General features: G+C 34.1%; 2 protein-coding genes across 2 annotated transcripts in view; one reads left to right on the top strand and one right to left on the bottom strand.

Annotated features, from left to right (window-relative positions):
• The first annotated feature begins 423 nt into the window (after positions 1-423).
• LOC142979270 (NFU1 iron-sulfur cluster scaffold homolog, mitochondrial-like) lies at positions 424-2,931 on the top strand. The gene is made up of 5 exons (XM_076124101.1): positions 424-606; positions 906-1,132; positions 1,483-1,668; positions 2,055-2,242; positions 2,691-2,931. Exons 1-5 carry the CDS (start codon positions 533-535, stop codon positions 2,823-2,825), a joined length of 810 nt encoding a protein of 269 aa, XP_075980216.1. The 5' UTR covers positions 424-532; the 3' UTR covers positions 2,826-2,931.
• A 237-nt stretch (positions 2,932-3,168) lies between these two features.
• spz3 (Spaetzle domain-containing protein 3) overlaps positions 3,169-26,348 on the bottom strand; it is a 47,197-nt gene continuing 24,017 nt past the window's right edge. The window contains exons 3-7 of the mRNA XM_076124100.1: positions 16,150-16,271; positions 6,981-7,105; positions 6,183-6,389; positions 5,767-5,892; positions 3,169-5,287 (exon numbers count right to left, since the gene is read on the bottom strand). Of these exons, the coding sequence (XP_075980215.1) occupies positions 5,131-5,287; positions 5,767-5,892; positions 6,183-6,389; positions 6,981-7,105; positions 16,150-16,271 (737 nt within the window). The 3' untranslated portion in view covers positions 3,169-5,130. The remainder of the gene's footprint in view (positions 5,288-5,766; positions 5,893-6,182; positions 6,390-6,980; positions 7,106-16,149; positions 16,272-26,348) is intronic.

Here is a 26,348-nt window from a genome sequence, read left to right as displayed (position 1 = left end):
TCGCAGAACCGACGGCCGTTGGGGCAGAAAGGTTCTGGAGTGGCGACCACGAACCGGGAAACGTAGTGTTGGAAGGCCCCCCACAAGATGGACCGACGACCTGGTAAGGGTTGCCGGAGTCCGATGGATGAGGGCGGCCCAGGACCGGTCCTATTGGCGCTCGATGGGGGAGGCCTTTGTCCAGCAGTGGACGATTCCCGGCTGAGATGATGATGATGATGATGATGTCATATACCTACAATCTTCAAAAAGCCGTAATTGTTTTATTCACGTATCAGTTGTCTTTTTACGTAGTGTGATTGAGACAGCAAAATATTGTTTTGAACAAATATTATGTTCAATAATAAATAAATGATATTATTTAAAATTGATCTGTAGTAGTAGCTGGCAAGTGTAATGTTTTGTTGTCAACGTCAACCAATTGTCAATGTCAAATGTCATTGCACTATTACGTTTCTTTCTGTTTATTCTTCACAAAACTTAGCGAAAATCCATATTAAAAGTGATATTAATACGCTAAATACAAACTAAAATGTTGAGAAACTTTCTTCGACTTCATAGAACCGGTAATCAATGTGGACGGTTCTGTGCAGCAGCTATAATCAGGTAAAAATACGTAATAAAATACTGATATAAAAATATTTACATCAAATAAAATGTATCGTAGGTTAATTTTTCGCAATTCGTTTAAATGATTGTAGTTATTATTTGCGCATTTGGTGGTCATGTTTTTCTAATTATTATAAATTCAACTACATTGTTACCTAAACATTGATAAAAATTCTTGCATGTTTATCTATATCTATCTATAGTACCTATTCTAAGCTATAAAATGCAGTGTTAGCTATAGTCGGGCCTGCTTCGTCGAAGCTCTCTAACTGTACATTATTCCTATGTATTTTCAGGCCAGACAATGCCAAGAATTTCAGTGGACTGTCACACGCAGTGGTCCAAAAGAATGTAAGCAAGAATGCTCCGATCTTAAACACATGTGTCTGCAGGACTATGTTTATACAGACACAAGACACACCTAATCCAAACAGCTTGAAGTTTCTACCAGGAACTAAAGTTCTTGAACCAGGGCAAACTATGGATTTTCCTAACATTGGAGCAGCTCAGTGCAGTCCATTAGGTAAGGAAAATATTTAATGAACACACATTTTACCTATCAATGCCTCGAGTTATATAGTCAGCTATGACAACAAATCTAACTTGCATTAACATGTTAGGCATTCAAGAAGTAAATTGCATGTTCACATTAATTGTCATATTCTAATATATAATAAACATGCAATGCAAAAGTCTAATAGTTAGGAACATATGACGACTCCGGAACCAGAGTGATCTAGAACACAAAAGCCTACTCATGAGAAAATTTACAAAATGAGTTGCCTTTGTTTTATAAATTACTTCAATTCTGAAACCTAGCTTCTATAAAACTCTTTTTCTCCTTTATATAAACTGAGTAACCTTTCTTTCCAGCTAAGATGATATTCCGTATTGACGGAGTCAAAGCAGTGTTCTTCGGTGCTGATTTTGTGACAGTCACTAAACAGGATGATGACACTGACTGGCGTCTTCTGAAGCCAGACATCTTTGCTACCATTATGGACTTCTTTGCTAGTGGATTACCTGTAGTTATTGATGCCAAACCTTCTGGAGACACTCGTAAGTATATTGTTATGATAATTCTGTGTATGTATATGATAAATAAAAGATAATCATGGTACATTTGCTTTAAATAAACTGTAGAACTAACTCGTATTGTAACATCTTACGTACACAGTTGTGTAATAAACTTACCTTTATTTTTTCTATTTTATTGTTTCTTATTTTACTACCAATACTTCAAGAGGGTGTCCAAAACATGTGGTAAATTACATCTCTCCAAGGTAGACTTTCAGAAAATACCTTTGGCATGCAGTCCACCTGTATACAACTTAGTATATAATGTAAAAATTTGATTATACAAGTTTGAACAACAAAGCTGACTATAAATAATAATGAACTCATTAATTTAATGGTATTTATTTGTGTGCTTCAAATCTTTACAGAAATCAACGAGGATGATGATGAAATAGTTCAAATGATAAAGGAACTGCTGGATACTCGTATTAGACCTACAGTCCAGGAGGATGGAGGAGATGTTCTGTTCGTTGACTTCAAGGATGGCATTCTCAGGCTTAAGATGCAAGGATCGTGCTCCTCGTGTCCTAGCTCCATTGTGACTTTGAAAAATGGGGTAAGGGATCGCATTTAAACTTGAAACTTAAATCATAAGATACATACATAATATTATGAATATGAAAGTCCTCCTGACTGTCTTTTACGATTTCACAGCTGAACATGATGATACTTATAGATTCTTCGAAGCTTTTTTTAGGTTCCAACAGAAACATGCAGATCAGCAAGTTTACAGTGTGACAAAATTGACTAATATTATTATTTATTTTCTTTGTCAAATATGAGTAAATATCGTCAAATATTGAAGTTGTTGGTTCATGACGTTTACCTATTCTTCTTACACGGAGTAGGCAGTAATAGATGCCTTATAATCTTTTGCTATAGATCGACATGACTTTTATATACAACTGGAATTGTGTTAAGAATCAAACAATATTTCAACGAATATTCGTTTTCATGGATTATAGTAGGGCCTCTGATGTTTATTATATCTTTTTTTCTTGTAGGTTCAAAATATGATGCAATTCTACATCCCAGAAGTGGTTGCGGTAGAACAGATCGATGACGAAGGCGACAAACTTAGCAAGAAAGTCTTCAAGGAGTTTGAACAATTAAAAAAGAAAACTGAAAAAAGCGATTGAGTCTCTTCTATGTATAAGTAGAAACGTGATATGTATATAAATAGCTTTCTTAGCTTTTGTTTGTTAATTTATGATAGAAAATAAATTGTTTTGAAATATCTATTAAGATAGTCGTTTGTTTTCAATTATATAACAGCACATTGTAGGATCGAGTATTTCAAAGGCGAAATAGTTTATTTAATTAGCTCTGTAATAAGGTGTTTATGTTTCCAAATATGTTTTAATGATTAGAAAATAAATAGATCTATAAACGTACCCAATAAATGGTAGGTTTTATTAGTTATAGATAACATTAAACGCAATTTACAAATGAAATAATAATTGGGGTATAAATAAACTAACATTTCATTCCATTGCACTTTTATTATCCAAAGTAAAAGTTCTTTTTATAATATTTGAGTATCTTAGGCTGCTTTCCAACAATTTGACCAACCAGCTGAGGTCATCTCAATATGCATAGATACACTAGTAATGTTTGTTGGAAAACTGTCTATATTAACACAAAGACATAAATACAAGTATGTACTCGACTAAATTAATGTTATATTAGTAGTTATAAACTTATTTATCTCTTACGACTAAATTACATATACAAAAATCTACACATATTTTTCGCAACTTAAAATATCAATGAAATAAAGAATTGAGAAAGTATTTCTATGTCTTATAAATAGGTGAAACATGTAACTATACAATGGCAGTGTAAATATCTGAAATATAATTAAAGTTTTGGAAAGTATCAAGAAGTTAAAATACAGAATAGACAGGGTAAAGTGAGACAATGGAAGCCCGTTTCATAAAGGGCAGCAAACAACGTCTCGTCCGGATTTCTATCAAATACCCTCCGAAGCTAGTGACACAAAACTACAAAGAGTATTCATAGAAGTACATACATAAACCAATAGCGTTATTCTCTACCATTATGAACTATCGACAAACGGCTAACTGTCAAGGAATTTTGTATGAAAATCAGATAAGCGCCTCTAACGGGCGGCGTAAGAACTATTTTTTCAGTCCATCTTAAATGTCAATCTCTCGATACTCAACATAAGTGACTGCAGAGAATTTTGTTATAGTGTCGCGACGACACGTCTATTGCTGCTGCTTAGTGGGCTTCCACTTTATACCGTTACTAGCTGACCCGCGCAACTTCGCTTGCGCCACATAAGAGAGAATGGGTCAAAATTTTCCCCGTTTTCGTAACATTTTTCGCTGGTACTCTGTTCAAATTGGTAGTAGCGTGATGATATATAGCCTATAACCTTCCTCGATAATTGGACTATCTAACACTGAAAGAATTTTTCAAATCGGACCAGTAGTTCCTGGGATTAACGCGTTCAAACAAACAAACAAACAAACTCTTCAGCTTTATAATATTAGTATAGATGATTTTGTTCACACCATAGGTTCCCAACGGGAGCGATACCGCTAACCTGGGCAGTACCGCATCCAATGACAAAATATTTATAAATGACAGCTATAAAGGGGCGCTGGATATTTTTTTTTGCAGGTCGGAAGTTCATAAAAGTTTGGCAACCTATGGTTTACACGCTACTTAACTATAAGATGCTTATAGGACAGATTGAAAGCAATCGAATTAAGGACAGTCTGCAAATAATTTTACTAAAGATTTATTTTTAAACATAAAATAGAAGCTGTTAGGTCAAATTGATGCAAGTTAGTGAGAGCAAAGTAAAATAATATCGAGTGCTGTATCTAAGTAATTTACTAAAATAGGTATATTATTATATTATAGCCTTTTATTCTTCAAGTCTTCATCGAATAATGAATCGTTATAGAAATTTGTACCAACCATGAGTTAAATTGTACACAGACCAAAATGTTTTTCTCTTCACTTCCAATATACTTGAGTAAAAAATAGAGTAGGATCATCATCAGAAATTCAATAGCTGAAATTCCATTAGAATACAAGTAAGTATATGTAATTGGATTGCTCTATGCTAAACCAGTCACAATATTATTTAAGCACCTACTGTAAATTTAAATTTATGTGACCAAAATACAAAAATATTATATTATTATTGTATAATAACTCAACACAGTAGGTACTTAAAAGAGACAGCAAAACTAAACTGTATTTAACATCAGTTGGTCTAAATAACAAATTACATGGTTGGTTATTGTTACTACTATAAAGAAAAGCGCTCATTACGTATTATTCCATCCCTTCAAACGTCTTAATATTGTCGGATCTCTTTGTCACGCATAGAACGAAGTAAAAGAGCGTTGTTGGATAAGGAATATGTGCCTTTTCTTTAGAAGATATATGTATAAGTGTCAAAAGTCAAGGGTTACATCTGCAAACGCAACACGAAGGGAATAAAAACCAATCCATGAAAATGCCGGCGCAGTCGTCATTCGGGTCGTATGCTAGAAGTCTGTGCCATTTGTATTTTTGTTCGCAGCCGCAGTCGCGTGCGCACCTCGACGTAGATTTTTTGCTGGAACAAAAAAAAATGTAAATTACCTTGTTACACGTGGAAAACATTGAATATTTTGGTTATCTACCAAATTATTGAATAGAATTGGTATGAGAATCATAGATCTTCAAAATGTCTATTCGTTAAGTAATACCTAGGTGTTTTCTAGTACCAGATGAAAGTAGCAGTTGCTTGCGCAAATGTATGCACACCTCTCTGTTATTGTAAGACAGGTGATCGTAAATAGCGTTGCATCTTTTAAAAGCATCCCACGATATAAAGGTTATGGACCTTATTACGGCCGAATGCCTTTTTTCTCAACTTAATCCCAACCAGACATAATTTTTTGGACCATTGAAAAAGGTTTATCTGAATCACCATTAATCGGCAATATCTCAATTCATTTTTGGAAAATCCCTTATACGGAGCAACTTGTGCCTTATAAAAATATTTCGTAAGTAGTGAAAGTTAATGGTTTGGTTCATTTGAATGCATCTTACCTGCACGTCTCTTGATGTATCGCCTGTTCAAAATGCATAGTGTTGACGATTGCACGGAGCTTTCGCGCCGAGTTTAGTGCCCAATAAGGGGTCATTATCTCCGTCTTGCTCTCGCATGCGTCCACTCTGAAATTTAATGAAAGTAGTTCATATTAACAGAGGAAAATTCAGGCATATTACTATTGAAAATAAAATTCAGGTTTTGATATTACATAACATTAGTAGAAGTCATATTTTGAGATGTAGGTATTTTGTTCTAAAGGAAAAAGGTTCTTTTAAAAACCGATGATGACTTTCCTTGAACAAGTAATCAACAAATTTATTAACACTACTTTAAGGACTAAGTCAGTCTCTATCTCGCTAAAATACTGAAACGCAATCAGCAGTTTTTGATAAGTAGTAAAGTGTTAACCAACCTGCCAGTGTTGTTAACTGCCTGTGGATCAGGCAGTGGCGTGTTGGCAGCTTGCCTCACATGCCTGAAGTACGAGTCTCCTGAAGCATCATGCATGTCTGGTACTCCAGGCGCTCGGCGCACTCTGTTCCCCGCTGGTGTCGTGAAGGAACCGTACATACGCTTTATCAGAGCTTTGTTCTCGTCTATGAAGTTCTCTATCTTATCTCTGAAATATCACGAAGGAATATTTTAACCCACTACTTCTTATTTTTTTTGTTAATGTTTTTCTGTGTTTGTAGTTTGTTCTCAAAATGGGTAGAAAGTGAAACTATAGCTAGATTAAATTTCAACAGCCAGTACATCGCGAGATCAAAAATATATCTGTCTAAAAGTGGGGTACGCTGGAGAGCAATGGCGAGCCTATAGTCTTTCTGCTTCGAAATGCTTCAAAATCAATTTAAAGTTTCTAATGGTCAATTAAACATTAAGGGATTCGGGTACATAATATATGCAATCGGATCTAGAATCCTTCAAACTTCAGTTGGATGCAACGTTGAATAAGGGACTGTTGTATTTCATTTTACACTTTAGTTTATTATTTATAGTACTTTCGGGACCGTATACAAGTGAATGTAATTATCAAGTGCGTCTATGTCAACGTGCCCTTAGTATATTAACAAAGTACTCCAAGGTATGGAGACGGATCTAATTGTAGCCGGAAATCACACAGCAATTTCGATCATGTCAGATGACTTTACAAATTGGCCACAATAGGCTTCTATAGTAACTATTCTATAAGTAGACCGGCAGTACTCACAATGGGTAGGTGTTGCCAGCGGTTGGACAATACAATTGGAAGTTTCGCTTCACGCACGGCACCCCTCTGATGATTTGTCCTTGGAGCTCGTAGCCCAAAGCTAAAGATAGCGCAGTCCATAGTATCTGAAATAGCAACAATTGGATTCAGTTGACGTTTTTGTTGATGTTTAGGTTCAAGGGCTTAGGTTGTTCCTATTAGATTGTGAGTTTTGTTTGATATATTCTTCATTACCTATCAGAAGTCTTGTGTGTGAATGTTTTAATCTTAGGTCACAACCATAGCAGTCAGACCATGTGAGTTCTAATGTTTAGAGCCGTAAAAACGTATGATGGGATAACGATCATGAAAATCCAAGGCTTTGTTTTCTTCAAGGAGATTTTTTCTCTGCCGAATGACGTTTTAAGTAATAAATACTATTATGCGCTCGAAAGTTTGCAAGAATGTATTCATGGCAGATAGCTCTTTGACGTACTACAGAGTAGATTTTGATATTTCTAATCTTAACTAACTCATAGGATAGGTACAAGATACAAGAACAACTGAAAGTGTCCAAGCAACCGGCTGTAAGTAATATACCCCAATTCTTAAAATAAATAACATTAGACAACTCACGTAGTGTAGCAAATCCATGTCCGCCACCGGATTTATTTTTAATTAATACGTCCTGCTACTACAGCGTGTACTAATTAACTGAACGTATTTCAGATATAAAAACAATAAACAAAAAAACGCGTTAAACTCTGCTCGACCTCACTACATAGTGAGTCAAGTTCTCAAGATACGTCCGGCGATTTACAAATAAATATCCCTGTTTTCCATTAACTATTGAGCATACTTTTACAGAAATATAAGCCTTACAGCCTTCCCCAGCATAAAAATATATTTTATTTTTGCAATTCGCTATTGTTATTCTAGTTTATGCATAAAATGTGACTAACATAAAACACTCATTGAGATTCAAAATAGCGCACGCTACAAAACATGTACTTGTTCAGAATATTGAATCTCTCGTGCGAGAATATGTACTTTATCATATTTAAATGCAGAAAAAAGAATAAAATGCATTTATTAACGTGATTTATGGCGAATTTCGGTTGCTCAACTTATGAAATGGAAAACTGGATCGAGTCATTAATTTAGCAAGCGCTTATTTAGCAATTCAAAAGCTATCCAGCATATTTAAGACGCAACTGTGTCAATAACCTTGCATGGAACGAAATAAATTTACATATATATTTTATAAGCAAAAAAATAACATAGATGCGAGGCGCCCGTCTTCTGGCGCCTCAAGTTTGCAATGATTTATTAGAATCGTAGTTTACATTACCGGATTGTGTTTTCAGTCAGTAATTGAAGGTCCAGTTAAATGTTACTTGAAGGTTTACGATGGCGCGCAAAAGCCAAACTTTATTGGCCAGTTTAATTGTAGGATAAATTCCTAGATTTATCATTTGAATATCTGTTAACGACCGTATTAAGGTCAAAACAAAACAGGCAAAAAACTAATGAATTCTCATATGCAAACGCACAAGTAGTTACACAACAAACCTCGAGATGTATTGTACAATATTATGCGATGTATAACGGGGAGGAACAGCGGTAGCAGAGTTTAAAATTGTGTATTCTAGGAAAAGCTGCTGAATAATCGATTTGTCATGTTACAGAGTTCATAACTCCTTTTAATCTATAGATCTTTGTATTTATAACCTAACCGCTGAACTTGTTCAAGCATTGGAACCAAACTTTGATCATAAATGGTAGTAAATTAAATGTAGAGTAAATAGTTCGTTGTACATCAGAGCATTCGCATGAAATGACATGAAACGCGCAGATAAATTGCAGTACATAATTTTCGACGATAAGATTATAAGTCCATAGAAAGAATTCTATTGAACAGTGGATATTCTCAGGCATTGAATGATTATAATTTACCAAAACGTTTTCGTTTAGACATAAAGTAATTCGTGGTCATGTCTAGACTACCTTATTCGAGTTAGGAAGTTATTGCTCTGTGGGTGTTTAAGAGTCATTCATGTCTTGTTATATTTATTTTAATGCTCATAGTTCTTACATAATAGTAAATAACGTTCAAGATTTATATACATGCGTTTTTCGTTTACATTTTTAAACTAAGTACGTATAGAGTGGCGGAAAGATAACTAGCGTCCGCCGAAGTATCAGATGTTAAACGTAAGTACAATTCCGAGTTGGGCTACAATCTTCACACTGTAAGCACAGCTTTTTGAATCGACATCGAGCGCAGTAAAACTGTGCCTACTGTGGCAGTCTGCAGCCCATCTCGATTTGTACTTCAAAACAGTAGCGCGATTCTCTACTACAATCGGCCTTTGACAACTAGCTTTTGAGAAATTTTGTATGAAAATAGAATCAGCGACTCTAGTGGGCGGCCAAGGAACTATTTTTGCAGTCAATTTGATAATGTCAAATTCTCGATACCCGTGAGAACTGAGTAGAGAATCACTCTACTGGATTATTTTGACAAATCATGAGCTCGTCAATATCTCGTAAATTCTTTTTAAAACACTTTTAGACTTAGTTTTATATCGAAGACTTGCGTTTTTCGATTTTAATTAAGTTGTCAAATTTATACAACTTGCTTTAAAGCAGGATGTGTAAAAAATAGGACATAACATAATGGCTTTAGTCAACGAGGTTGTTAGGTTTTACAACAAATACACGTGCCATAGTTGAAAAACCTATTCTAGATCATTGGTAACGGTCTCTTAATGTCAATAAATATTCAGCCTTCAAGGCTATGTTAGTCATTGTCCACTACGTTTTATTGAATTAACAAGCCCAATCTAATGCACGTTTGGCCACAGTTACAATACTAAATAATATAGGCGGAGTCTGTAAAAAGATCTCAGATCATTTAATTTCAGAGGGATATATACTATTATATACTTTTAAGCACCTTATCAAACTTAGCTAAAAGTTTGATATTAATATGCAGCCAGTTTTGTGAGAAATGTTTTGCCTTTAAGCCTGTTTTAAAACCTTATGAAAAGAATCTTTGTCTGTGAGCTATTATTCCTTGTCCGATTCATCTAATCATCCTTTTCTAGCTCAAAATGATTTCCTTATTCTGTAGTCCTACATCGATAAACAAAAAGGTGAATACAGCAATTATTGACTTTTATAATATTAAGCAAAACAGTCGTTTCTTATTAAATCTGTGCAATGCACAACGCCGTTTAATTCACCAAGCGTTTATTTCTATACAAAATATTCAGTCATGTCACGTTCAACTTCATAACACGAGTTTAATGATGCTTGATAATCGGCAGTCCTTTTTTAGAGTATATTAAATCTACATATCAATGAATTTAAATTAGTTCCTATTTTGTATGTTTGTTAGTAATTAAGTTCAGATTAGAGACATTAATGAGGTTATTTATTACTAAATAGGCTGCTAAATGATTATGCCCTTTTGTTGAAATAATTAGTGTTTGTGTTTTCAAACTGGAATATTTGAAAAATATTTTAAAATTATCGTCAATTTAGAGCAATTGGTATGCTTAAAAAAACTTATCATTCCCCGTTAGGGTTCTTCTAATAAGGGTAAAGAAATGACAATGCTTATTGGCAAGGAAATCAAACCAATCCAATATTTTCTGTAAAGTGGGAAACCTCACCACCATATTTTTTATTTTCCGAATGGTAGTGTCGGTTACAAACAGATATATTATTATATCTAATGTATTACAATAAGTTTAAAAACCCAAATATATTATATTCAAGTAATCTTTAAGTTTATTATAAGTTGCTTAGTCACATTATAATTGGATATTTGTAATGCACAAAGTGGTGTGAATTGTTCAGAGTATCAACGCATTCACGAGTGTCGTGTTGTATGTCCATTCTGTTCACGTTTTACGAATGACATTTTGATGTGACTCATGCGCAGTTCGTTTACTTCAAACTTAGAAATTTAATGTGGAATGACCAGTTTATGGCAATATTGAACGCCTTTCTCATGGAATATATAAACAATTTTTATTTCGATATTTAGGATGCTTTTCTTCAAGTTCTTCTTACACGTCTTGCCCTTAAGCTATGAGGGGGCCGTAGAAGCTAATTTGGAACATTTCGAATGTTCAAATTTCGCCACTCTTGAAAAAAAAATGGCGCTTCTGTTGCATTGTGAAATCTTTCAAATGGGTTTGGCTTTTTAGTAGCTACAAGAGGACAAATAGATTAAAGATTTCTCTAATGATGAATTAATAAAATAAGTTCTATGTTTTTATAAGACAATGCTTTACAACAGGTGTATTTGGTTTAGACAAGAACAGACAGTTGATTTCAATAAGCGAAAGTGTCAGAGATCGCCCACGCAAATTGTAAGTAAGTTATACATTGAGAAATGTTTCGTTAATGGCCTAGCCATATGAGTAATATGAATATATTATGATTATCTATTGACGTATTTCGGTTACAACTACAAAAATCTTTCTATATTAAGTACGGTCAAAAGAAATAAATTGATTTTGTACCACAAGTGAACAAGACTAACTGTTTATTTAATCAGGATAGAAAAAATCGCTTTTCTTTTGTCATGTCAAGAAATATAGATTCTTGTTTATTAGCTATAAAATGCTGACTGGTTAAAGAGGGCGACACCTTCTGCGTCAATAGGTGTGTCAAGTCTAGACAAATTAAAAACCAAACTTAAATCTATATCAAAGATGAGGTGAACGCACGAACGGCTCCCATGGGCGTCAAATAAGGTTATAAATTATGACAACGACATTGTCGTATATAAATCCGTCACGATTTATATTTTATCAAAGGTGCCCACGCTTGTGACTCAGTGTGGTTAGTCGGACGTTTCTACTGGCCTACGCTACCGCAATTCTAATAAGGAGACGAATAAATAATGGCATTATCGGAAATGTAACGCGTATAGCTTCTAGAGTTGGATGGGAAACTGGCGAATAGGTTTAAATCAAAAACTGCAAATGACAGCAACGTTTTTTTAATACGTTTGTTAATTTTTAAAAAGCTTATCGTTGTAAGTGACAATAATAAGTTTTCTATTGTGTCTGACGTGGTAATCAAGGGGTTAAAAAGTCTGATATTGGTCTCTTCAAAATATAATAAATATTTATTGTTCGGGTTGAAGCTGCTGACTGTTTCATGCAGACCATTCAGCAGTTAATTTCAGTATTACGGAAAGTTAGTGACATATCTACAGCGCTAGAGCTCCGATACACTAGGCTATTCTTAGACTTTGAATCTTCTAAGCATTTTCTTAATGCAATTAGCACCTTAAAAACTACATATGTGTAGTTTACGAGGATAGCAACACAATACACGTAAAAGTGACGTATTTGCAAAATAAACGACGGAAGCTTTGACCTTCGCTCGGTCCATTTTGGAAAATTTTGATCGTTCGTATTTTGGAGTAGAATTAATGGTTAGTCATTTTTAAAAAGCTTACACCGCCTATACTGGTAGCACCAAAATATTCGGTAGAAGTTATATACGTTCCATTAACAGGAGGTTGGGCGGAATTTATTTGGTGCTAGCAAAACTAAAATTACAGAAACTAATAGTTTATACCCTGAATTAACACATACTCTTATACCGGTAATGTTTTTACGCGAACGATGTCGTAGAGCTTGCTGTGAATAAAAGTTTAATGTTTCAGGAAACCACGCAGATAGACAATTTACCTATTCTTTATTTCAGTTTATAGCGAAGTTAAAGTTTTAATGCGATATGAATTAAAGATTAACAATAACTCTAAGTCGCTATAAAGGACGTGGACATAGAATTTATATTATTACACGAAGTATCCTCAGGGAGAATGTTAAGTGTGCCAGTTGATGATTTTAAAGGCACATAAAGAAAATAACATGGACAATCCAAGCAAATCTCAAGAATGGCTCAACCAATTCCACTTATAGTTTTCGTAAAGTTGTCTTTAAGACACGGGAAAGATTTATGGAGAGGAAATTTAATAAATATGCAAAGAAAACTATTGGGCGGATTCGGCTAGTTAGATTATAATTGCGAATATCATAACTTATCAGCACAACAAAGCTCATATAGTGGTTCCTCACTAATTCCATGCAACCAACGGGATAGTTGCATGTCTTGTCTTATTACTTTAACAAAACAAGAGATTAATACACGATGTGAGATCAACCTTATTTTTATCCATTACAGATTTTTTCCCTAATAGCTATTATTGCTGTCTCGGTTCTGAACAGACACAGATCTATGGCAGATGTGAATATTAAAGAAAATATTAGAGTGAGTACTACCCTATTTTATTTATACCTAGTTGTTAATGTATCTATGTAAGGATGTATTTAGAAGTATATAAGTATGTTTATCAGTTACCATAGTACAAGCTCTGCTTAGTTTGGAATCAGGTGACCGTGTCTGAGTTGTTTAACTTCCCATTAGGTCTTTTAAGAATTCACGTTTTCATTGATAAAAAAAGACTAAAGCGTGCCGTATTGGTCTTTTATGTCACATGTCCGATTTTTCCATACCCAAGCCACGACTTTCATGTTAAAGACATTTTTCATACGACCGGGGAAAATGTAAATTTGAACAATGCATATTTTGAATCCAAGGTTTTCGCGCGAATCAATACCAGCCGAGGCATGAATTATTCAAGATTTTGCAACTATAATAACATATTTTGCATTCATTTATTCAAAATAAAAAAGACAATGCAATCTTTGACGCCATTCGGTCTCACATTTGTGTCTTCGTATATTTGTGAAATGTTAAATGCATTTATGTAATTACACTTAAGAACATACACGTATGTGTATTTATTGTGTGTTTACATTGTTTGTTCGTATTTATAGAGATGTTCTAAGCTGTGCAGTAATTATAAGGATAACTATTAATGTTGTATATCAGATACATTATTGCTTTAATAATTCTATGGCTAAAAGACTCAAGTTTCACATAGAGATTGCGGGATGCATGCAATGTTTAGATATTTTTTAACATTTAAAAATCTTTTGATATTAGTTTGTTGATCGGTTTTATAATACTTTAATGGCTAATTTTATTGTCTATACTGTTTAAGATAAGATGTGCTAAAATAAAGTATGATAAGTTTTATCCCCGGAAAATGTCAGGCACTTTCTTTTTATTTTCAAATAGTCCACTAAAATTGTTAATGTCTTGAATAATGTTGACACTAACTTTACTATTAATATTATTTACCACTAACCGACCACACATTTTTAGCTTTGTTATTAAGTCAAGTAAAGGTGACGCTGCTAAAAGACTTACTAAAAGGAAAAACAATCATTTACAGTAATTCAATAAATGCAGTACAATGCAACAATTAATTTATACGTTTGAAATGATAATTACAATTAGATTAATATCGGTTTCCTCTAACGTGTGTCTGAATCTATTTAAGCTAAGAAAGGACGAGTACACAGTAGCATAACTTTTCTTACCAAACTTTAGCAAATACAAAAAGCAATATTTATAATTTTCTCGAGTTAAAAAGTAGGAATTATGAATAAACATTAATTTATTTTTAATATCATCACGACCGCACACAAACTGGAATGTAGAGCAAATTTGCCTCACTGCAAAAGGTCATCTATCGAAAATACATATTTAATAGAAATTCAAAACCCACCACAGAAGCGATCGAAATATACCGACTTACCGTTTTAAGTGAAGATACATAGATCAGTAATTAGATTAATTACTTTTAATTTTCGACAACAAAAGTTAATAGACGCGCAGTTGTAAGTACTTATTCTGCACATTAAGCAATTATTTGTCTAACTTTGAGCCTTAGGAAACGTGACAAACAATCATTTGTTTTGTCTTTAGTCAAATAAAACAAATATGTTTAACCCAGCTTTGACAATTTTCATTTGTTCAAATCATTCGATGTTCTTGTGGTCGGACTGCCTACCTGCAAACATCGTAAATTGCTAATTATTTCTTGCTAATGTTTGGCAAAGTCGAGTTAATTTTGTTTGATAATATTGGTAGCTGGCAGACTACCAAGCCTTTTTTCCTATAGGAGTAGGCAAAATTTTATTATTCGTATTAAATCACCCGTAATTCCAGGCTAGCTCTTTGTAAAGTTTAAAGTGCATTAAAACTTTTATACATACAAAGATACACAATATCAAGCCTTTTTCCTATAGGGGTAGGCCAAATTTTATTATTCGTATTAAATCACCCGTAAATCCAGGCACACAAAAGGATATAAAAATGTGTCTTCCAAAAAAAATATACCTGAATCTGAAAGTTTGGAATAACGGGTACATAGGTTGATGATTGATTCGAGGAAAAGTACTTGATGAAAATCAATAAAATTTTACATTATTATAGTATTTAACCTGGATAACATTGGATACTTTATTTCTTGGCACATACTGCTGAACAAGCAACTAGATTCTAGAATTAGTAAGTATCATGTCGATAGAGCCTTATTCTACGTCATTAAATGTTTACTATTCAACCCACGTTGTAAGGAAATATGAATGAGTTACATACTTGTGTAATATCTATATTATGTGTATTTTCCTTGGACGTCGTACTTATAATGTACTTTTAAAGCGTAGGCGGTTATATTCGCGGCACTAATAAAACGTGGTAAAGTTATGAATTACGCGATTATAATTTGATGTGATGTGTCAAAGGCAATGGAGTTTTTGCTTCTGGTTTTATTACTGGGTTTTACTGAGGCTTAATAAATTCTGTTTACGGTATGACACATTTATTCAACGCTTTAAAGATACGGTTTGTATTTTTGCGAGCCAGCTTTAACTTTCTTAAGGGTTATTTTCATGAGCTACTGGATTTCTAAAACCGCCTAACCTGGTTTGAAAAAAATCTTATATTACTTTTATTAATACGTAATAAGTTTGCGAAGCTGCTGTATAGATTTTGACGAAAGATAGATTGGTAATAAACCTAACGTGAAACATGGACAAATGAAATCGAAGGAAACATACACCACGTGCGAAGTCGCGGGCATAAACTAGTACACACATACATACACACATAAAATCACGCCTTATTCGCATAAGAGTACGCAGAGACCATAAAACTTCACTTGGTGCGATTCTTACATGCTTCCCTCGCTTCATTCAAATCATACATCTTATCACTAGCAAAGAATTGAATATGAAGTTCTTACAGGTATTTGGTAGAAAGAGCCGTTGTTTATCGTCCGATATGAAGTGAGGGGCACCACAGGTACTGAGCCGTTGCGAAGAAGGATCGGTCCCTGCAGAGGTGTTACTGAAGGCTGCCCTGAATCTGTGAACATACATTAAACATTGATTATTAAACGCAAGACAGAAAGCAGTAACACTTAATTGTATAGCTCATTGTTAGATTGGATTTGGTTTACTCAATTATGATAGAACAAAGTCCCTCACCGCGTCTGACTTTTCGCGATAAACTCAAAAACGACCTACTCGACTGATTTTGCTATTAATTAATTCAAGCTTGTGCATTTTAAAAGTGCACGGGTTCTATCGAAAATGTTTTATTATAGCTGGGGTTATAAGCTGGGTTTGTTTATAGCATTAAAGCTGGGGTCTGGCAATTTTTACAGTGGTCTTGTATAAAAAACGGTAAAATTAGCAAATAATATATGATAGAAATATTTGTGATGAGCGCATATAAATATGCATTAACAAGTCTAGCAAATCACGTCCACACTAACACCAGTCACCATGATATATGAACAAATTACGGGGCAATTTGTATCGCTTCATTCGGTGGACTGACATCTACTATTAGTTTTAAAACAACGTAGCTAATTTCATCACACCATGTGTTGAAGGCGCGTCACCACAAGCGGGTCAGGTTGCGAAACGACTAATCTCCTCAGTAAGGCCGCGTGGCAAGAAAGAAGGAAATAAATGTTTTACATACATCTTGTTCATATATTTGTGTGATGAGCACGAGTATCTGTTCTGAGCCTGGTTGTCAATGTATTTATATAAGTATGTATTTAGAAGTAATTTACTTCTAAATGCGTGTGTTTATCAGTTATTTGGTAACCTAACCGATTAAGCAAAGCTTGTACTATACAAGCTTTGTTTAATTTGAAATCAAATGACAGTGTGTTAGTTGTCTAATGATATTTATTGATTTATATTCTTTTGACAGTTCCTTTTTTGATATCTTTATTAAATTAATATTTGCTTACTAGCTGATTAAGTTCCCAACCCCCACTTGATCCGTTTTGCAGACTCAATGCCTGTTTATAATAATTAATTCTATAAATAGGTAATAATCCGTTTCGCTCGTGAGTAATACAGGCAAAAAAGTTTTTTTTTGAGTCTCTCTTTGAGCCCAGTTTATAACAAAAAATCTGTATTCGTTTGTTGACGTCCCCTTTCCTCCCGTACCTTCAGTTTTAAACGAGATGATTTCTGAGTATTGTATTAAAAACTCAGCTACTGATTCATCATCATTGATAAAAAAGTATATTGTAAAGGTATTTTATATACACAAGCTGACCCGCGCAACTTCGCTTGCGTCACTTATGAGAGAATGGGTCATAATTTTCCCCGTTTTTGTAAAATTTTTCGTTGCTACTCCGCTTCTTATAGCCGTAACGTGATGTTATATAGCCTAAAGCCTAAAAGCCTTTCTCGATAAATGGTCTATTCAACACAAAAATATTTTTTCGTTTCGAACCCGTAGTTCCCGTAGCGTGTTCAAACAAACAAACAACCTCTTCAGCTTTATATTATTAGTATAGATATAAAGCTACTCATTAAATGTTTGCTTTATACCTAAATACTTAACACGAATTTAATATTATGTAAAAGTTGTATCTGACCTCACTATTCATTTTTATAAATAAAATGATTTAACAGTTCATAATTTTATTCAAACGATTGATCACTTTACGATGAATGACTAGCATTGATAATTACCGCACGGTATTGCCCGTAATTAATGAAATCATGATAAAACTATCAATGAGGTTTAATTAGCTGTAGATGGAAGATAAAATCATTGGATTGCTGTAATTTAATGCTATGTTTAAATAATAGGCTTAGTCAATAAAGGGTACCGTTTAATTAATAGTATAAACGCGATATATACGAATGATTCCTATTGACAAAACTTAATAAACCAAATATACTCGTATCTTAGTTTGGGGTATTTTGCCTTAAAACTACTACTACAAATAGTACAATACAAATTAATTTCAGGTCGCATCTACATGTCTGCCTGTTGGCGAAAAACTCGAAAATGATTGAACGAAAGTACATTTACATAGGGAAGGAATATACCGCAAATTAGGCTACGGTTATATTTTAAACATCTAGGGGAATAAGTAACAAAAATAAAGGGAGAAGTTGTACACTATAATTCTTTTTTTTTTACTTTGTAGCGATCCTGACTTATTCCGTCAATAACAAAAATATTAATAAAAGTAATCAAAAATCAACGTCGCATTATTTACTTGCATTGTACCCATGTTGAAACCAAAGCCCTAATTAATGTGAAAATTAATGTTACTTTGTTTCCTTTACGAGCTTGTACGTTTGTAAGTCTGTAGTCTTATGCCAGTGAAAGCTTGTCTGTCTTGGCACATCACACGACCACGTAACACCGATTTAGTTCTGAACCCAAATTATCATTACTTATCGATTTTATTGATATCCTCAGCCAAACGTTACATAATCTGTGCATCATATTGCGTAAGTATGAACGGGGTACTAATAAGATAGAGGCAGAATTATCTTGCCAATTTGGAAAACTGGAACTAAATAAGGTATGAAACAATATTGTCTTTGTGATCTTCGGTATTTAATGCGATTGGTTTAATTCCGAATGAATCCACAATAAGTCCTTCAGTTTACAACTGACTAAAAAGAATAAGAGGTCTTCAACTAGTCTGCTTTTATTTTTTGACGTGTATAAATTGATAACTTTTTATTTGTTGGACTATCATGATTTTTTATATAAGTTGTGCTTATCACATGGCCCGTTTTAAATGAATTATGAATAGTTTATGAAATATCCATAACAATACATTATTTGGTATTCGCTTGTTCGGGAAACTTAAGAGATTTAGTATTTTGCAATGAATTCGACTTTTTTTAAATTATTTGGCATGGAAGTTGAGAATTGAGAATGATAGACCAGTGTGCCGTAGAGCTTCAGCCGGCTATAGTAATCTGTGCTTTACTGCTCCAGATTAACAAGAGTGTATGTAACCATGTACAATGCACATATTGCACATACTCGAATACATAATGCAAAAATGCACAAAACGTTGGTAACGAATTTTCAGCACATACAATACATACAACCAAATCGTGAGCATCAAAATTCAATATTTTCGGCATGTCACGATAAAGCCACTGAATGTCAATTAATTATCGTTTTATGCACAAACCCATTTAAGTGCAGTGGTGAACCAAACGTGGAGCAAGTCACGCATTTGCGTTGTCAAAACAAATACTAATTGATTTAAGTGACATACTACATGATTTGTTGATGATTTTTATTGTTGATTTTTAAAAGACAACTCCCGCACTAAGAATTGCTCTTGTGTCGCGGGGACTTTTACAAACATACAAACAACGGACACAAAGCACGACCAGACCCGAAGCAATTATTTGTGGATCGCACAAATAATTGCTCCGTGTGGGAATCGAACCCACGACCTCCCGTTGCAGTGGTATCGGCGTGGCGACCTAAACCACTGCGCCACGGAGGCAGTCAAGATTCAGCATTTCGAAATAAAGCTCGTGTTCATTGAGTAGTTTTAAGATTGCTTTGAAAGTATTTTAATCTATCTGTAGTGGAAAAGTTTTTAATTAATATACAAGACATTCTTTGGTGAGGAAAACAAGTTGATCAGTTACTAAGTGGGCACTCATCTATAGTATATCCAGGTTATTTACCGATCGATTAGCACAACTGGCTATGACTTGGCAACGATAGCAACAGTGCGAAATGAAACATTAACTTTATTGTATGTATAATTAGTGTTCAAACATAGAGTCAAAGTTGTTCAAGCCGCTCGAATGTCATCTCACCGGCCTAAATGATAACAATCGGGACAAACTTTTTATGTGCTTCCAAAGCACGAAGACTGAGTTTCAATACCACTAGGCGATCAATAATCTATAAAATGCCTGCGACAAACATTGCTTAACCCACAGATCATTTAACGATCTGTGAGCGCGACTGGTTGTGAGCGACTTCTCTCCGTGTTACATAAAAAGTAATGTCAATAAATTCTACAAGGCAACCTACTATCAGTTGATAGTCAACGTCTTATTCATTAGGCTATTGTCGCTAGTCGCTAAAGTCGCTAATATTTAGCGTGCTAAGTTCCTGCATTAGAAACTAGTTTAGCCTAGAGGTATATTCACCGGTAGAACAAAGAACAGGATAGAATGTTTATTGCCATTGAACTTATTTATTGTGAGTGTGCCGCGGGCGTGACCGTCGTTACATACAAGTCACCGGCTGTTACATTTCTGTGTTTGTTACGATTGATATCTGTTGATTAGATATTTATGAATAAAATTAGACAATACACGCATATGAAATGTGGTAAATGGAAATAGGTTTTTGAAAACAAATAGCTTACTTTAGGCTCGCATCTTCACTTTTCTATTTAGGAACTAAAAAAAGTACTGAGGAATTATTGAAATTCTAAGTTTACCAGTGTGGGTTTCTATAAAATATCGATATGTCTGCTTGATTTTGACCATTCAATGTGTCATTATTTTAGTGTGATAAAAATTACTACTATAATCATTGAAATATATTACTCATTATAAGATTAGACGTAGCTGAGACGTTGAAGTAGCTGGACAATCTTAGACAATGACATGTTAATTATTTTGACAACATTCATCTAACGTTTAAATTACATTTAATTAGCTTCTATTCTACAATAATAGGTTTCCTGTATTATAGCTATTACAAAGCCAAAACAACGGTTTGATCAGCTTGCTTTGTCAAATAATTTATTCTTCAGTTTACACAAACTTTCACATACATTAATAATAGGATTGTTCTTGTATAAAAGTATCAGATATAGATATATCAGAATGGAAAATAATAACCTTTCCTAACACACATTTCAAGCTTAGATATGATTATAACGTTATAAAGCTGATTGAAAATAATGCTTACATGATTTTACTTTCGAGTCATTCATTAAGTATTTAATCAAAATCTATCAAGGGGAAAAAATCCAAACTACAGCTATTGTCATTCACGTAATGCCCGAGCATGTACTAGGCCATCATAAAACAGAACATATTATTTGCAGACCGGCCTTCGTTTCTCTTGAACTTGATTATCATAAAAAAGGGCTATTTATGTCTGACATAACAATACTCGTAAAAAAAGTAATACGCGTGTCGACTTCCGGAGTATTCCTTCCCATTTAATTGAACAATTAAAAGAATAATGGCAACAAGCAAATTACACGCCGCGTTATTCGTGCTAATGACATAAATTACTGAGGAGCGGTCAAACAACTTTGATTTTGAAGTACCTTGGGTAAATGATAAAACGTTTATATAATTTTTAATAGATGAACGCAGACAGCAGCACTATTTTTCAGGCAAAATTGTCAAACCAAAGCCTATTTCATAGTATAGTTGCGCTCATAGATCGGTAAACAATCAGTAGGTTAAGCAACCCCGGCGCGCGGCGCGGACATTTTATACATGGGTGGTGATGATATCTATACAAAATTATCATCATATCTAGATATGAATCAAGCAGGAGAAGTTTGTTGGGATCGTAGCTAGTAGATCTTGGGTCTTTGGTTATGTTTAGGTGCCTTGGATATAGACCTAGCTTAGTTTAGAGCTGATATTTCAATGTAAGAAAGGTTTTTTACTTTTTTATTTCAAAATATTCTACGCGTTAAAGACAGAAGCTGTTTCGTTAAGTCTGTGGCATATCCAACGTATTAATCTCTTCGCGATTAGTCGTGAGGGTATAAATATGAAGGTAACAAATAATCAGCTCGCCAACCTTGCACTGCCAATGATATATTTCACAAGCCGAGAGTTTCCACACGAATAATAAATTAGCATCTGTAACAGCTGGCACATGATCGGAAACACAGTGTACTATGCAGTGAGTCAACTTTACAAAAAAATATTGGAAGAACGAAGATTCACTGCACGTTTGGCGCAGTAGTGGTTTAAGCGGTCACCTCGCCGCAATAACCGAAACACGTGTGGTGGGTTCAAATCCCACCCGGGGCAAATCTTTGTGTGATGAGCACGAGTATTTGTTCTGAGCCTGGATGTTAATGTATCTATATAAGTATGAATTTAGAAGTATATAAGTATGTTTATCAGTTATTTGGTTACCATAGTACAAGCTCTGCTTAGTTTGGAATCAAATGACCGTGTGTGAGTTGTCCAATAATATTTATATTATTATTATTTATTAAACTTTTACGTTTGGTTTATAATGACTGCAGCTGTGGTAGATAGTGTATGCGACTGCTAAACACAAGGATTCTTACAATTAAAATTGTTATTTTGTAATTGCTATTAGAATGTTGTCAGTAGTAGTCCGAAGCTTGGTAACGTCCCTGGTATATGGCAATAGACTTGCCTCCTATAAAATGGGCCATAAATTGTAAATGGTGAAACGTGGATGTATTTTATAATTCTTAGCCTACACCTTAGATTAGGTGTCATTTTAAAAATAATCAAACAGACAGTTGTCAATCTAATATCTTGATAGTAGTTTAAGCTATTGGTTGCATTTAAACCATCTTAAGTTAATAGTTTGATTCAATAGCCATCTATAGTGTAAGTAATAACTTCTTACGCTTCTCTTAAATCATTGACTATAACCGCGAATTAATTAACTATCTGGTATAAATTGTTACCACATTGCCTTTGAAAGTGTCAACACATGTTAGGAAACCACTATCATTTGTATCAAACCAACATTGCTCTTAGAAACTTATTTTGACGAACGCGATTGATGTTCATTTGATGAGCAGCCCATTTCAAATCCATTTTCATATTATCATACTAATATTATAAAGCTGAAGAGTTTGTTTGTTTGTTTGTTTGAACGCGCTAATCTCAGGAACTACTGGTCCGATTCGAAAAATTGATTCAGTGTTAGTCAGTCCATTTATCGAAGAATGCTACAGACTATATACAATTACGCTACGACCAACAGGAGCAGAGTACCAGTAAAACATGTTACAAAAATGTGTAAAAATTTGACCCATTGTCTCTTATGCGACGGAAGCAAAGTTGCGCGAGTCAGCTAGTATACTATAAGACCATAAATAGGAAAGTCTAAATAATGATATATGTGTTGCAGTTGCATGGTTCTCTGTGGCATTTTATTAAAATCGTCTTTAATACCAAAAATATAAATTTACTGTGATAATTAACTAATACCAGTGGACGCAGTGGTATTAGTTTTTTGGTATTAAATAGGAATAGCTCAAATGCATGCAGATTAACGTAGGCCCGGGACCATCCGGGACCAAAGTTTACAAAAGTACTTTTATTTAAGAATCATTCCTTTCTAAAAAGGCACGAAAGAAAATACGCTGGTGCAACTGCGCAAGTTGCCAAGGAATAGCATTTATGGTAATGTGTAGTATTATTATTCCACCCCTAAAATCATTAGCCAGTTAAGCTATTTAGCAAAATCATAAAAAAAACTGGTAGTTGAATATATTTCCTCAGTCTTTAATTTTGTAATTGCCATCTTTCGCGGCCGACAATTGCAGCGGGGCAATAATACTATGCGTTAATACATAACTTATTCACTGTAATGTACACTGTGTAGGAAATAATAACGGGTTCACATGCTGTGTCAATCAGATACAACATGTGTTTTAATCGTTGTTGCATAATATCCGTCTGTGGCCGCACTTATTTTATATTCGGATCATCCACCTACGGTCTTTATCCTTTATTCAAATTAAGTGCTCAAACAGAGTACCTATTCTTTTTTGTATTGTGGACCGAAATCTGCTAAAACGATTACTTATTGAATGACTTCATTGATGATATTGTCACTGTCAACATTTGTACAAAAATAAGAAGGTTCTCAATTCGATTAAATGCTTTTGCCTGTATACTGAGTATGCCAAGATTGCTCGTCCAATTTTCCGTGGTTGTCTTTTTAAATCGTTAGTATAAGAGTAGCAATTTGGAAAATATACCTACTAATCAGACAACAATGGAACGTTTAATTCAAACCCTCAATATTAGAGGACTACGAAGAGGATTTTTTTATTATTGAGGGAAGTAGTACTTATTTAGAAATACCTACTAGTACATTCATACATATAGTTCATACATATAGTAGTATGAACTTGATACTAAAGCTAATTAAAACAAAAAATCGTACAATTTTACTAACGGAAGCTTCAAATATTAAAGGAAAACGCTTTGTGTCCTCACACATAAAAGCCTTCCAGCCAAGAAAGAGATCAGACAACTGACAAGTATAAATCAATATGTAGATCTAAAAAATACATACTTAAATAGGCAGAGAGAAAACAAAATTATAACAAAAATAAAGTACTTAAATATAAGTTTGTACCATATTTAGCATAAAAACTAGGGCAAAGCTTAGTCACTCCAGTAAACCAGTTGTGTACCTGACCATTAGGTACAAAGTCAGTGTTACCATTACGTACACAACACAAAGAAACTGGTCCATATCCCAATGTAAGGTCGGTATTTGAAAGGGCTGTCTTGTAATATTTATGCGTCCAATTTTCGTTAGCACTGCAGACTCGAGATAAACTAGACAACTCATGTTTTAACGGTAACTAATGTTTCACAGTTTGTGCACTTTGTTATTTAGTTACGATATTATATTTGCAGTAAGTTTGTTATACACTGTTGCTTTTTTAAATAATGCAGCGCATTGTGGTAGGTCGTTTTATAGTAATCACAAAGCTTCATGATTATTTTTTGGACTCCATATTTTGAAAGTAGCATCGTCACATGCGTTTAAATAGCGTTTAAAGTGCGTACCTAAAATTACATCCGTAATTTAAATTTGCTGGGACACTTTCGAAAAGAATGAACGACAGTAATAAAATGGTGAATACTTAGGGAGTAGGTAAATGCATATTGTAGGGTATTGTAGTTTTTAAATGAATTCGGAGGTCAACAAATTGAAACGAAAGCTCTGAAGAAAATGTTGACTACAGATAAAATCACTTATAAATATAGAAACTTCATTAAAAAGTACTCACAACAGGGACATATAACAGCAGCCATAATCCAAAATGAATAATTATCACTATTTATCACAAAAAATTTAAGAGAATTTTACGTTGAATAACTGTTCAAGCCAATATCACTGGACAACATAGCAATAAATCGCAGAATTCAATCTGCAAAAACGTTGTCGCTACTCTGTCACCTCTCTTATTGCGAGATGCTACTCTTCATTACGACATGTAAACCTGTACACTTACATAAACAATGTCAACGGACACGCTAACGAGATAAAATATTTTGACGTACATCAAAAATAAATATTAGTATCACACACCAATTTATTTTCGCACGTCACTTTATATGATTACATAATAGTTGAAACAAAACAAATACCAAACTATACTAAATCTAGCTTTCTAAATGTTTTGCATGATGAGTCTCCCCACCTTGAATCAATCAGTGTAAAGGAGGGGTGTTCCCATTATCAACTCGCTGGCTGTCGTCTATTAAACATATTAAAACATGATATGTATGCAATCACAGAAATGCAAAAGTAAACACTACGAATTTCCTGGCTGGCGCTCAACTAGACAAGAGTAATCACTTGTTAAAAATACATTCTGCGGTAGCCTGAATATTTCTCAGGATACAAAAAAAATTACAATCGGAAACAATGCTTGCTTAACTTGATAGACTAGCTCCTGTATCGAATTGGTATCTTTCTGCTTATTACGTTTGTTTTTAACTATAGGTGAAGCCTCCATTTTCGCTTCTTGCTTGCGAGCCAAGTTCTTAAACTAAATAGGGGATTTAAAAATAAGTATAGACTAACAGGCTGACTTAAGTGTTTATATGTACTTATAATGTTTTATTTCTTTCAATGAATTTAAAACAGTATATGAGTGAAAAAGACAAGAAAATAAGAGCTTACACGACGTTTATTAGCAAGACAGTTAGTAAAGAGTCAACGAACCACCTTGTACATAATATAGAAAAAAATCAAAACATTCAACAACAAGAATCCGGAAAAAGAATATCAGTACCAGAAACGATTATCCAATAAAATTTCGGTACAAACTATCTCAGATTCCGCGTGTGAACTAAAACGTCTGTGAGGTTACTCGTTCAATTCCGTGCGAGTGCTCCGACCTCTGCGATG

Source organism: Anticarsia gemmatalis, chromosome 16 (genome assembly GCF_050436995.1).
Source record: "Anticarsia gemmatalis isolate Benzon Research Colony breed Stoneville strain chromosome 16, ilAntGemm2 primary, whole genome shotgun sequence".
In the NCBI taxonomy this organism is placed as follows: domain Eukaryota; kingdom Metazoa; phylum Arthropoda; class Insecta; order Lepidoptera; family Erebidae; genus Anticarsia; species Anticarsia gemmatalis.
This window is presented reverse-complemented; position numbering and strand designations above follow the sequence as displayed.

Bases quoted from the DNA above. Each gene is read 5' to 3' on its own strand.
- LOC142979270 (XM_076124101.1), top strand. From the start codon at position 533: ATGTTGAGAAACTTTCTTCGACTTCATAGAACCGGTAATCAATGTGGA. The intron at 1,133-1,482 runs GTAAGGAAAATA...CTTTCTTTCCAG, and splicing joins AGCTCAGTGCAGTCCATTAG to CTAAGATGATATTCCGTATT. The intron at 2,243-2,690 runs GTAAGGGATCGC...TTTTTCTTGTAG, and splicing joins TTGTGACTTTGAAAAATGGG to GTTCAAAATATGATGCAATT.